At 49.6% G+C, this 12,500-nt stretch overlaps 1 protein-coding gene across 2 annotated transcripts in view; it reads right to left on the bottom strand.

Annotated features, from left to right (window-relative positions):
* Positions 1-12,500, bottom strand: part of yki (Transcriptional coactivator yki) — a 19,875-nt gene that overhangs the window by 6,318 nt on the left and 1,057 nt on the right. For both annotated transcript variants that reach the window (XR_003113043.1, XM_025299837.1), the window contains exon 1: positions 12,278-12,500. This exon is cut by the window's right edge. Coding sequence is in view for 1 of the 2 variants with exons in the window: in XM_025299837.1 (XP_025155622.1) it covers positions 12,278-12,500 (223 nt within the window). In the remaining variant the exon portion in view is untranslated. The remainder of the gene's footprint in view (positions 1-12,277) is intronic.

Below are 12,500 nucleotides of genomic sequence, written 5' to 3'. Positions count from 1 at the left end.
GCGCGCGGCCGCTCGTGTGACGTCATCGTGCGATTATATTTCCGCACCCACACGCCGCTCTTTCTCTACAGGCGTACCTGCGTGACGCGTACCTGCCTCGCAACGGGTACACGTTTGTAAACACACACGACCCCGAGACGTACGCACGGCCGGCCAGGATCGCGCGATCATCCAGCACGGTCGAACCACCACCGAGTTCGACGCGTGCTCCGGAGTGTTCGGTCGTCTCGATGCCCGTAAGAGAAGTTTCAATCGCGTCGCGCGGTTGGTGTTGGCTAATTGTTGACAGAGCGAGCTTGCGCGCCCCGAAAGAGAAAGATGTTCGAATTTAAAAGGAATTTTTTCAACGCTTCGGTTCGAGGAAGCCTCGACCATTGACGATCGACACGCATCGATAATCAATCGGCGTAATAATATATACATCCGTATCTCTCCCGAATGGAAGAGCGCGTCTTGAAGAAATCGACGCGCTACCGATCGCACTCTCTAGAGAGCGAACCCTTCTATTGAATGTCGCACGCTCGGATCACTCCAGTGTGAATTCCCCATAACGATCATACTTCTCGCCCTAAACGCGCGGCCAGGAGCGTAGCGCAGCTTCTCCTCTTCGACCGTCGCTCTCGGTAGAACGAACTTGGCCACCGTCCAACTCCTCGCAAAGAAGAAGAAAGAAGACGAGGATGAGGAGGATGATGATGATGACGATGACGAGGAGGAGGAGGAGGTGGACGAGAAGAAGCGCCGCGTCGCTGCTACGAGCTACGGGGAGCGCCAGGCGGAGGAATAGGCAGAAAGAGAGAGGGCGAGAGAGAGAGAGAGAGAGAGAGAAGGGGGAGGGAGCGAAAGCGAAGAAAGAGAGAAAGGGCAAGAGGAGCCGAGGAGAAGACCGCGAGGAGAGAAGGAGAAGGAGAAGGAAGGAGAGGAGGGAAGCAGCGTTGGGCGACCGAGAGAGCCGACGAACGCGTCGGAGAATTATAAGAGGGTTCTGTGTGGCGCGTTCGCGCTCGCACACACGACATACGGACTCTACACGGTGTATTTTTACTCCGGACATCACGGCGCCGGACACTCGTAAATAGACACTCTCGCTCACGCGCGCGCGCATCGACGCTCTCCGCTCTCCGCTCGCCGCCGTACGCTCTGCTCTCCTTCGCTGGTTTCGCTTCCCTCCCTTCCTCTCTCCCTCCTCTGCGCCACTGTTGCTCGTTCCTTCTGCTCTTCCTCCTCCTGCGCCCCTCGCTTCTCCGAGGGCGCCTTCGCCCTCTTTACTCTTTCGCGGGAGAGACGCGCGTACTCGCGCGCTCGTCGCCCTCCGGAGTTAGATCCGAGAGTCTAAAGTTCTAACGATATGACGTTAACGCTGATCACTCTCTCACTCCCCTCCCCCCCCTCTCCTCCTCTCACCGTCCTCTTCTCTTTCTCTCGCCGTGTACCCGCCGCCTACGAGTTAGCACGATGCCTATACTCTTGTACAATCCGCTTGAATCTCTCAAGACCTACGCGATCCATTGAGATCCACCTGGAGAAAAGAGAAAGAGAGAGAGAGAGAGAGATAAAGAGAGAGAGAGTGGGGGGAGGGAGGTAAGAAACCCAATGATCTCGCGGTCGGTACGGGAGTCTGGAAATCTACATACACTAAGTTTCGATAAAGCTTCAATATTTACCAAGGCAAAATTTCCTAGTCTTAATCTCTCCCATATGTGTGGATACAGTGATACCATATGATGGATATAATACGATATGACGTGTCAAGCTGTCAAAATGACGAATTAGCCGGGAAAGCAACGGTTATGATGTACATTCAAATGCGTATTCAAATACGATGCGATGCGAATTAGAAAAATAGACTGAGTAATGTAAATCTCGAAGAGTCCGTACGGCGTACGCGCTTCTTCTTCTTCTTCTTCTTCTGCAATTTTGGTTCGAAACAGAGTTTTCCATTGGCCATTAGTTTTATTTGGAATATTTCTTTAGTTCTTGCTTATTTGATGAATAAAAGAGACAGAGAGAGAGAGAGAGAGAGAGAGAGAGAGAGAGTCTCTCTCTCTCTCTCTTATATCGTTCTTCTTATGTTCTTTAGGAAGTTTCTCAATGCTGAGTATGAAGCTTACTATTTGAGGAAAAAGAATCATGTGACCCGTCGTCGAGTCGCACGACCTCGACTTTCGACAGAAACAATGTACACGCGCGCTTGAAGGGACGAGAAGTTGCTCACGATCACGATCGACTCTCGAGGACCAATCTTCGAGCTCTCGAGTCGAGCGATAGACGGGAATCGCCATTGGGCATAAGAACCGCGCGGTTTCATCGCGATCGGATAGCTCGCATTTAGGCTACACTCTCGCGGTTTACGCAACGCTAACCGGAAATGAGTTAAATATAAGTTCGCGAGCAGGTTACACGCGGTTGAAAAGTTAACCCACGCGGGCGTAGTTGAAGACGCCGAGAGAAGACGCATATCGTTGAGCGAAGTATCAATGTATCGACAACGACGATGACAAGAACGACGACGACGACGACGACGACGAATTATATATCGAAGCTAATTAGCGCCGGACAATTTAATTCTTAAACGATAAGAGATTAATCGAACGTTTGTTTTGAGAGCGACGCGAGATAAGGCCCTCGGCTGATAAGACTCCGTCCAAGTGCGTATGTATCGCACGCATGTGTTATGTAAATGTGGGAATGTACAACTTGGGAATGTAAAACAAAGTGTAGAATTTGCACATTTCGAGAGAAGGAAGATACGATCGGCGTCAGTGCAAGATCGAAGAGTTGTCGGGAAACGAAAAGAGAATTACCAAGAATTGGAACACACGCAGAGAACAGATCGGCCGAATTGACACTGATAATGAACGAGCCAAACGCATTTTTCGGTCGAAGAATTTCTGGTTTTCTCATAAACTATTGAACCGATCTTCTCTTCATAAGAACCATGCAGATTGACAAGGGAACACATAGGGAACATGGAAATTAAAAAAATTCTGAAACTTTGTGTGGAAGTAAAGTAGTTCATCCGTAATGCAAAACTATTTTTTGTTCATGCGGAATTTCAGTCTGAGGGGATGAAACCGCCCTTCGAAAAAAATACAATTTTTATTTTTAGCGTATATCTTTTAAAATACGAGGCATATGCAGAAGTAGTTTATGAAAGTTGTAGTGTATTTCATACTCTTTGCAATTGTTTATTCAGATTTTGCAAAATTGGAAGAGGGCGGAGGGGGTTTCAAAAATTTTTCAATTTTGCAAAATCTAAATACATGGTTGCAAAGAGTATGAAATACACTACAACTTTTATACAAATCATTTGTGCACATGCCTCGTATTTTAAAAAATATACTAAAAATAAAAATAAAAATGGTGTTTTTTCCGAAGGGCGGTTTCACCCCCTCAGACTGGAATTCCGCACGAACAAAAAATAGTTTTGCATTACGGATGAACTACTTTACTTCCACACAAAGTTTCATAACTTTTTGAATTTCCGCGTTCTCTACGTTTCTTTGTGAGTATAGAGAATCTTGATAGAGTTTCGTTTGGGAAACGTTCCCGATCGATTCCGAGAAGCTAAATTCTGCCATCGGACGATCAGCTGCGTCGTCTCAACCAGCACCTCGAAAGAAAAGGTATCCCAGTCACGTTCTTTAAAATTAAACGTACAAGAGGGAAACTCTCAGATGCGTCGAAAAGGAGCGTCGGCGATTGACCTTTGATCGCTCGAATACGGCGTCCGGAACGTCGCGTCACGCTTTCGTCATCGACCAAATACACGTGGGTCAGAAAGATGAATGAGGCGCCGCTTCTAATCGTCACATTTCGCTCTTATCTAGCGCTTCCTCGATAAATCATCCGGGAAGTATCTCGCTTCGTCGAAGCGAGAAATAATCACGATAACAACAAGCCGAGGGATAAGGACAGAGGAAAAGAGGGAGGGAAGCCCTGAGTGAAGATGAATAGAAGCTGGGCTTTACTGTCCACCTGCTGCGCGAGATGTAATTTCGAAGTCGCGAAAAGGGCGAACAATCTGCGAGTCCCGAATCACCGACGCAACTTCGCGCGGGATTAACGCGCAACGCAAAATACGCGCGATATTTATGGCCGCTGATCGGAAGCAACGCGGACGAGCGAGGAAATTCGCGAGGTTAAAAGCATCTCAGGCGTGGATTCGTGCGATCGCCGAGCGGACCGTTTCTCGCTTTGGCCGTGCGTGAAATCGTTCGCCAAGAGCGGAGAAGTTGAACGCGCGCGGCCTCGTCTTCGCAGAAAACGAGCGTGTGCGTCGCGCTGCCAACACGGACTTTTAGTCAAACGCGTAATCGCACGCAATTGCATGCGTATGTGTGTATACGTGTGAGCGCGCGTGAGCACGCGTGCGAGTGCGTGTATGATAACGAAGAACAAGCCACACGCACGTGCAAAATCGCGCTCGAGGCGAGCGAGCGAGTCTCGATTAGCCTTTCGATTACGAACATTTCGACATCACGATATCGACCCGACGTTCATTAAGAAGCTCGTTAAGGGACCGACCTTCCACCTTCTCGTGACCGAAGCTAATTGTGAGGAAAATGACTGTTTCGATAATGAATGGCGGTAATATCTTCCTGCTCTTCCTCTCTCGTCTCTGCCTTCCTTGCTTTTCTTCCTGTGAAGTTTTGCTAACCATATTCTTAAATGTACGAAAGCTTCCCGGAATAACGCAACGATACTGACGATAAAAGAAATAATAATAGGTATAATAATTTTCCAATTGCGAAAGGAATTCAAAGAGAAAAAAAGGAGACAAAAGGAGAAGAAAGACCACAGAGAGACGCCGCAGACACGACTCGCCGCTGCGCGACGTCGCGGCGAGATGGTCTCGCGTCGTCGCGGCATCCAAAGAGAAAGAATTCCAACCGATAGATTTCGAACGGCGCGACAAAAATCCAAGGAACGTGCGGAAGCGACGGGGCATTTTCGTTTCGCTCGCGAGCGCGCGTACTGCGCGTCGAATTTCACGCCGTGCATCGCTCGCTCGCTCGCTCGCGAGCGCTGCCTTGAACTTTCGATACGTTCTCGCCCGGTGCTCCCGGCGGCGATCTGTCCTCCTCGTGTCTGGCATTCGCGTTTGTCGTCTATCTAAGCTCTCTCGCGTACAGGTGTGTCGGGGTCTTTAGCCTCGACTAAAGCGGCTAACGCGAACGCCTTCGTGCCGCCGCCGCCGTCGCTGCCGTCGTCGTCGTCGTCGTCGTCGTCGTCGTCGTCGATGATGGCGCGTCACGAGACGATGCTGCCGCGAACGCGCAGACAGCAATAAGCGCGTCTCGCCTGCTCCTGTCCTCGTGTAAGATAAATAGAAAATAAAAAATTATATAAAAAAAAGATATGAGCGACGTGCGCGAGTCAGTGCGAATATGATCGACGAGCAACGACCTCCGAAATAATCGGAGAATTATCGAAAATTATCGATTGCTCCAGTCGAGATTGAGATTCCGCGGAAGTTTCGTCCTCCACCGAGTTTTCTCACCTTTGTCACCGAATGATTCACAGCGGCGTTATCGATCGTTATTTTTCCTTTTACGTCGACTTTTCCTATATCAGAGCTGCCACCGTGAAGTGTCTAATGCGAGATAGCACATATCTCTCGCGCGATAATCTTAACAACGCCCGATAACAATAACGATAATACGATGAGGTCCCCAGGTATTTTCCAGACACGCATGTCTCTGTCGTAAACACGTTAACCGAAAAAAATACTCATCGTATGAATGAGAGATGTTCGTGTATGACACTCTCGTACGTATGCATGCAACTTGTGTAGGACGCTTAATGATTTCGGTAATTAGTTCAATCGTGGACTTGTTGATTCTCACTGCCCTTTCCTACATCAAAACGCTGCTTATGTTACCACGGAAGGAAGAGGGGAAGGAAGAGGGAGGAAACACATTAGATAGCTAATTAGGCACGACTAGAAATCATCAGCGACCTCGTTATCGATGATCACAGTTCCGCGGGATGGATGTTCGGTGAGAGAAAGAGAGGAGGGAGAAGAGAGATGTATGTTACATTCGCATATGAAGTTCACACACAACTGTGTTCATTATTTACTTTCCGTCGAATGTGGATATATATACGCCCGGGCTCGAAAAACAACGTTTGCTATTGCTATCCCCCCGTGAGAGGCGTGTTGGCAATAAGCACATTTCGAGTGTTTTTTTCCCAGCTACGATATCGAATAAATTTTATCGGCTTAATTTACGCTTTGTGTATCCTCCCGCGCTTAATTTATGCCTCGCGCTCTCCTCCCCCGTTCTCTCTTTCGGTCCCACCTCTCTCATCCCCCTACTACTTCTTCTTCTTCTTCCTCTTCTTCCTTGCCGTACTTAAAACTTCAGATCTCAAAAATAGACCTCACGTTCGCGCGTGCGCGCGACCTTGGTTTTTCGAAAGCCACCTCGGCGAGAACGGGTGTGACGAGCGCGTGGAAAAAGATAGCGTGCGGTTTTCGCGAAGTGTTTGTCACGATCGCGACATCCGGGAACCGCGTGAGAGAGCGAGGGGGGGGGAGGAGGGAGAGACGAGAAACGTATCGAAAACGAGGAGGGGAAGGGAGCAGCTAGTAGTCCGAACCGGAATTGTTTGTATGGACTTCGAGACGCGGGAGACGGAAAAGAACGGTGTTTTCTTGGTGCGCTCGCGAAACGAAACGCGGACTTTTTGCGGTAAAAAAGAGAAGGACGAGTCGTCCTTCTTCTTCTTCTTCTTCTTCTCTCTCTCCTTTAAAACACACACTGGACGAGATCGCGTCTCCCTCCCCCTCGCCCTCATTCTCCGACCCGCGTTTTTCGTGACCAAATCTTCGTCGTTCGAGAACCATCAGTGTTTTCGCTTCTTCGTGGCGCGAGACGCGGGACGACGTTTCACGCGAGGGAAGAAAAAGGATCCGAAGGCAGGCAGAGGAAAACGGAATAGCGATCGACGGGATCGGAGGATTAAAAATACGCGGGTATTTTCTTCGATAAGGATGCAGAGTGGGCGTGATGTATTAATATCCGGCGGAGCACGATCCAAAATCATTGGACGAGCGCGGAACGAGCGCGGCGAGCGAGAGCGAATGAACGAGCGCGCTCGGCTCATTCGCGGCACAAGTCACGTTTCAATTACGCAAATTAGATTCTAATAAGTCCCGGCGCTGGACAAGATCCAAAAGCGCGGAGACGCGGCCGACGACGGTAATTGGACGAAGGAGCGCGCGAAGAGGAACGCGAGAGTGGAAAGAGCGAGCGAGCGAGCGAGCGAGGAGGAGCAGGAGAACGACGGCAAAGGGAACCGAGAGAGCAGCTTGAGAGAGCTCGCGCGCATGGAGAGCAGTTGGAACACAAGAAAATGGGCTTTGTGCTCTTCCCGATGTTCCGGATAATTCAAATCGATGTCTCCGTTTATGCGACGCCGTTACGAACGCCGGTGTGGTGTTAATCAAAGAGATACGCGCGGCGGTCGCGCGCTTTCACGTCTTGCGACGACGCGAATAACTCTCCCGAGCGCGGCGAGAGAGAGAGAGAGAGAGAGAGAGAGAGAGAGAGAGAGAGAGAGAGAAGGGGGAGAGGGGGAGACGGCGGGTTTCTTTCGCGATTTCCTTCTTTTTGACGATTTTCCGCACGTGTGCACGTCGGGTGAACAGTATCCGGCATTTGCGGCTATAATTGAACGGTGTAAGAAATAATTACAGTCGCGACAATGATTTTTACGGTAAATCTAGCTAATATGAAGGATAATACTAATATTTTTTCGTTAGGACGACTGAAAAATGTGGCGTCGCCGAAAATGACTGTAACTCCAGCGACCGGCTTAGGGATGAGGGGAGTTGGGAGTCGAGCGTTTTCTCTCACAGCGGGAGGAAAGTGTCTGATGTTTACGGCTCTGTAATTGCATGATGAAGTAATTACAATGACGAAAACTATTTTTCCCCGGGAAAAGCGCCTCTGTGTGGTTGTTGAGGTAATAATGATCCTATAAGTGGATCTCGCACTACAGATTGTTTTTTTTTCTTTTTTGGAACAAAAGGAATTGCTTCGGCATCGAAAATGACTATCAGTTCAGCGACAGACTGATTCAATTTCTTTTTCTCTCGGCGTACGCAACGAGACAGTTTGAGAAATACGCTATACATACGCTATACATTGTATTCAAAATATGCAACGTCGCGACATTATCTAATCGTTAGAATTAGCAGGCATACCGCGCTGTCGTTAGGAAGAGAGTAGACGACGACGACGACGACGACGACGACGGAGTCTTCCCTCGCGCGCGATACTCATTACCGCGTAATGCAGCGAGCGTGCAACTCGCTTCGCTGCACTTTACAGAGCGCGTTACCGGGACGCTCACACGCTCGCTGCGCGCCTCGTATTACGTCTACTTAAAAAAAAAAAAAAGAACAAAAGATGGGAGGAAAGAAAAAGAGAATAAGAGAGGGGAGGGGACGGGAAGAGAGAGAAGAAAAGAAACGAGCCGCGCTGCGCTTCCGCGAGCTGCGCGCGAGCGCACTTTCTCACCGCCGTGGAAAACACGAAGCGCACACGCTTCGCGTATGAAAAGTTGCGTTTCCTTTTTTGTTTTCTTTTTCTTTCTTTCTTTGGGATGCACTCCAACCCCAACGCGAAGAAAACGTCACGCCGATCTCACGACGTTCTGGCGATCGCAGTGTGTCGTCGCGACGACGCGACGCGATGACATATAAGAAGCGACGACACGATGAAGGGTCGTCGTACACTTGCTTTCAATAAGACTCTCGTTTTGCTCGGACACTTTGTTTTTGATCATTGTTTTGATCATGGGCAAAATAATCAATTGAATCAACGCGGCAGTAAATGAATCTGAATCGTGTTTTGTGGTCGAGGGAAACAGAAGTTTTGGTCGTCCGAGCCGAATTTGCTTCGCCCATTAAAAAATAAAACGCACCGTTGTGCAGAGATTTGAGGTAACTTTTATAAGAAATTACAGACCGGTTATTTTTGACCGCTCGGTAGCTCTAGCATTGATTCAACCGATCTTTCTCCTCCGTGATGCAGTTTAGAATGGCAGCCGAGATGGTCTAATGAGAGAAAGAGAAAGAGAGAGAGAGAACTTGATTCTGGTTAATTGCCAGAAGTTAAGGTCTCTCTCATTGGACCATCGGCTACGTTCCAAGCTCGTGTCGGAAGAAAAGAAAGCGTTCAGGCCGTTTTGACACGTACACACCTGATACCTGAAGAGCGCAACGATGATCGCAAATTATCTGCGTCGCATCGACAGAATCGAGAGAGACTCGTGACAAAAAAACTGTGACGTGTTTGCCGATAAGAGCGGAAATAGAACATATGACAGTCGAGAGAGAGAGAGAGAGAGAGGGAGAGAGCGAGGGAAGGAGAGAAGGAGGGAGGGAGGGAGAGAGAGAGGGAGGGGGAGAGAGAGAATTACGTGTGTGTGTGTATGTGTAGTGCGTGTCGACGCGATGGCGGAATAAATAATTAATCGTCGGACTCGATCGGCCGAGCGCGACAAGCCGCGGCCGCTTCCTCTCCTTCGCCTTTTCCTTCCTCCCTTCCCTCTTCCTCCCTCCTCTTTTTGTATATAACTCGCAGTATCGGGCGTGAGCGCGACGGCATCGGGGGAGGGTGCTTTCAAATTGCGAGCAAATTCGCGGTGCGGACGAGGGATCCGCGGTGGCGTAACAAACAACAATCGCGGTTGAATTCCAAGCGAGAGAGAAGAGAACACAACTTTGCACCCGCCAATCGAATCGTCCGGGGACTTCGGTTTCGATTTTACTCGCGGTTCTGCGTATACTGGAAAGCAAAACGGTTTCGACAGTTTTTTTCTTCTAGTGACATTGGTAAACCGCGTAGTTGTGAATTTGAGAATCACTGCTTAATCAAACCGCGCAAACCAAAAGATCGCTCTCTCTCTCTCTCTCTCTTTCTCTTTCTCTCTCTTGCGCAAGTGATTCTCAAATTTTACAACTAGACTAGTTACTAACGTTTGTAAAAAAAAAAAAAAAAACCGTCGAAACCGTTTTGCTTTCCAATGTACACGTGAAAGCGCGAACGAGTGAGACACGTTCATCGGAACGCGCGTATCGGCCGGTGAATTTATATACTTCACGTAATGTAAATGTAACGCTTCTTTTCCGCCGTACGAATTGAAGAAACCGCAATTGTCGTCGGCGACAAACGACGGAGAGGTCGTCGGTGTCGAGCTGCGGGATAGATCATTATCCTGAAGCTCTATCCGTCTCCATTTTCCTCCCTTCTGGTCCGATTTTCGGGAGAAAAACACGTTCGCATTCTCACGAACGTGTTAGAGCGCGTTCCTCGAAAATAAATCGGCCGCGAAAGAACGGCTTCTCCTTCAGAGTTTCAGCGGCAGGTAGAAGCAGCGGGGCGAATTTGCGCGCACAGTCGGCGAGTCGGAGCAGTGGCTGCAGGTAGAATTTTTCGAACGAGCAGGTCGGACTCCCGCAGGGAGCTCTTTCTTCGCGGACGGTTCGGCGGCAGATAAAAAGACGACGGAGACGGAGGTAGAGAGAGAGAGAGAGAGACGCGTGAACACAGTAGAACGACGTCGAAAGAGACGTCGAGAGAGAATCCGGGAAATCGGCCCGTTGCGACAAAGGCACGAGAGATGAGATCAGATGATATGAGGCGCGCATGGCGGCCAAAAATTCGTGGAAAGCGAAAAATAAATGGACGGCGCGGCGAACGCGCGTCCCCCCGCAAATCTCCTTCGCCTCGTCGGATTTTCTTACCCTCGCTGGCTCGGAAACGCGAGCGATGGTTCTCAAAACCAAGCGAATTCGGACACGCGAGACTCGAGAGAATTTACGAAGATGACACACGAATTGCGCCTCGCTGTGACGAGAAGAAGTGGAAGGATCAAGAGGATGCTCGAAGATTCAAGAAAGCCCGATAGGGAGGGAGGGAAGGAAGAGAGATTCGAAGAGAGCGCGTCGATACCGAGTGTAGAGCCTGTGAAATCAGCTACGAGGGAGCAGAGGAGGACGATGAGGGCAGAGAGAAAGAAGGACGAAGGGGACGACAGAGCGAGCGATACAACAGCAGAGTTTCCCACGACAGGTGACATGTGAGAATCCCCCGGCAGTCACGGCGGCGCAGGTGGATCAGGTTGGGAAGCTGAGACGCGTGGTGGGAGGCCCAAGAGGCATACCTGCGGAGGCATCGGAGGGCCGAGTGCGAGCGAGCGAGCGAACGAGCGAGCGAGAGAGAGAAAGAGAGAGAGAGCAAAGTCCAGGAGCGTACTACGCAGACTTTGGCAAACGGCCAAAGTCGACCCAAAGTCGATTGTTCCTTTTTCATTTTGTTAGACCCATCTGTAATCTTTGACGATACTGTATTATCATTACGTTACTTCTCCATAAAGCATATCTACGCAGCGGTGATACAACGAGATAACAATATCTCCGTTAAAAGTCACCGAACAGGTATACAGGTAAAAATCAGATTCTCAGAGACTCGGGTAATCTTAGAAACTCGAGGAACTCATTAGCCTCACAATCAGAGAAGGTAATCGTCGTTTCGTATCGGAAACGTATGTTTCCGATAAGTCATAATGCGCGCGCCTGCGTCCGAAAGGAGAAAAAAGAAATAATCTGTAAAAACTCTGAAAAAATTAATTTTCCAGACGGAACACCGATGCGCCTCAAAGAAGTAAAAGATACGGCAAAAAAAAATTCTCTGCCTCCGAACCTACGATATAAGTCCCAGTCATGTTCACAATCATGTTCATCCCGCGAATCATAATCATGTTCATAAATCCACACAATAATTGCCTTCTCTCAATCGTACCGAGCTTGAGCCAAAGCCTCAGGACCGTTTCCACAGGTAGGCGAATTTACATGCCACCAAGCAGCCGGGCGAGCGACGCGTCTCGCACGATCATTGGCGCACCGGCTCTCGACGACCTGCGCGCTCGTCCGCTTGCTACCTGCCACTGTTACCTGCGACGGCTTTATTTACCACGCAACATCGCCTATCTCCCATAACAAACCCGTGTGTTGCTCAAATATCTAAAAATTCCGAAACGACAATCGCCAGTAATCGTACGGTGAACCGTATGCATCTTCCTCTCCGAGGAGAAACAAGAAGGGGGAAGACAGACAGAGAGAGAGAGAGAGAGAGAGAGAGAGAGAGAGAGAGAGAGAGAGAGAGAGAGAGAGAGAGAGAGAGAAAGAGATACAAGAGGTAGAGAGAATGAGAGAAGAAAAAAAAGAAGAGAAGAAGAAGAAGAAAGATCTCTCACTCACTTGAGGAAGTAGATTTGGCCCTCGGGGGTGCGAGCCTGCTCCCATCCGTGCGGCAATGGACCCAGGTCGTCGACCGTGCTGATGACGTCGTAGCTGCGCTGCTTCTGATGATGGTGGTGACGCGCGTGCGGCTGCGGCGCGTGCTGCGGCGCCTGCTGCGCCGAGGCGTACGTCTGCTGAAGGGAGGCCGGGCTGCTGTGGGCGCGGGGATGCGCGACGGTGA

The sequence above is a fragment of the Harpegnathos saltator genome, unplaced genomic scaffold (genome assembly GCF_003227715.2).
Source record: "Harpegnathos saltator strain DR-91 unplaced genomic scaffold, Hsal_v8.6 scaffold295, whole genome shotgun sequence".
NCBI classification, from domain to species: domain Eukaryota; kingdom Metazoa; phylum Arthropoda; class Insecta; order Hymenoptera; family Formicidae; genus Harpegnathos; species Harpegnathos saltator.
Note: the sequence above shows the minus strand (reverse complement) of the source record. Positions and strands in the feature narration are given on the sequence as shown.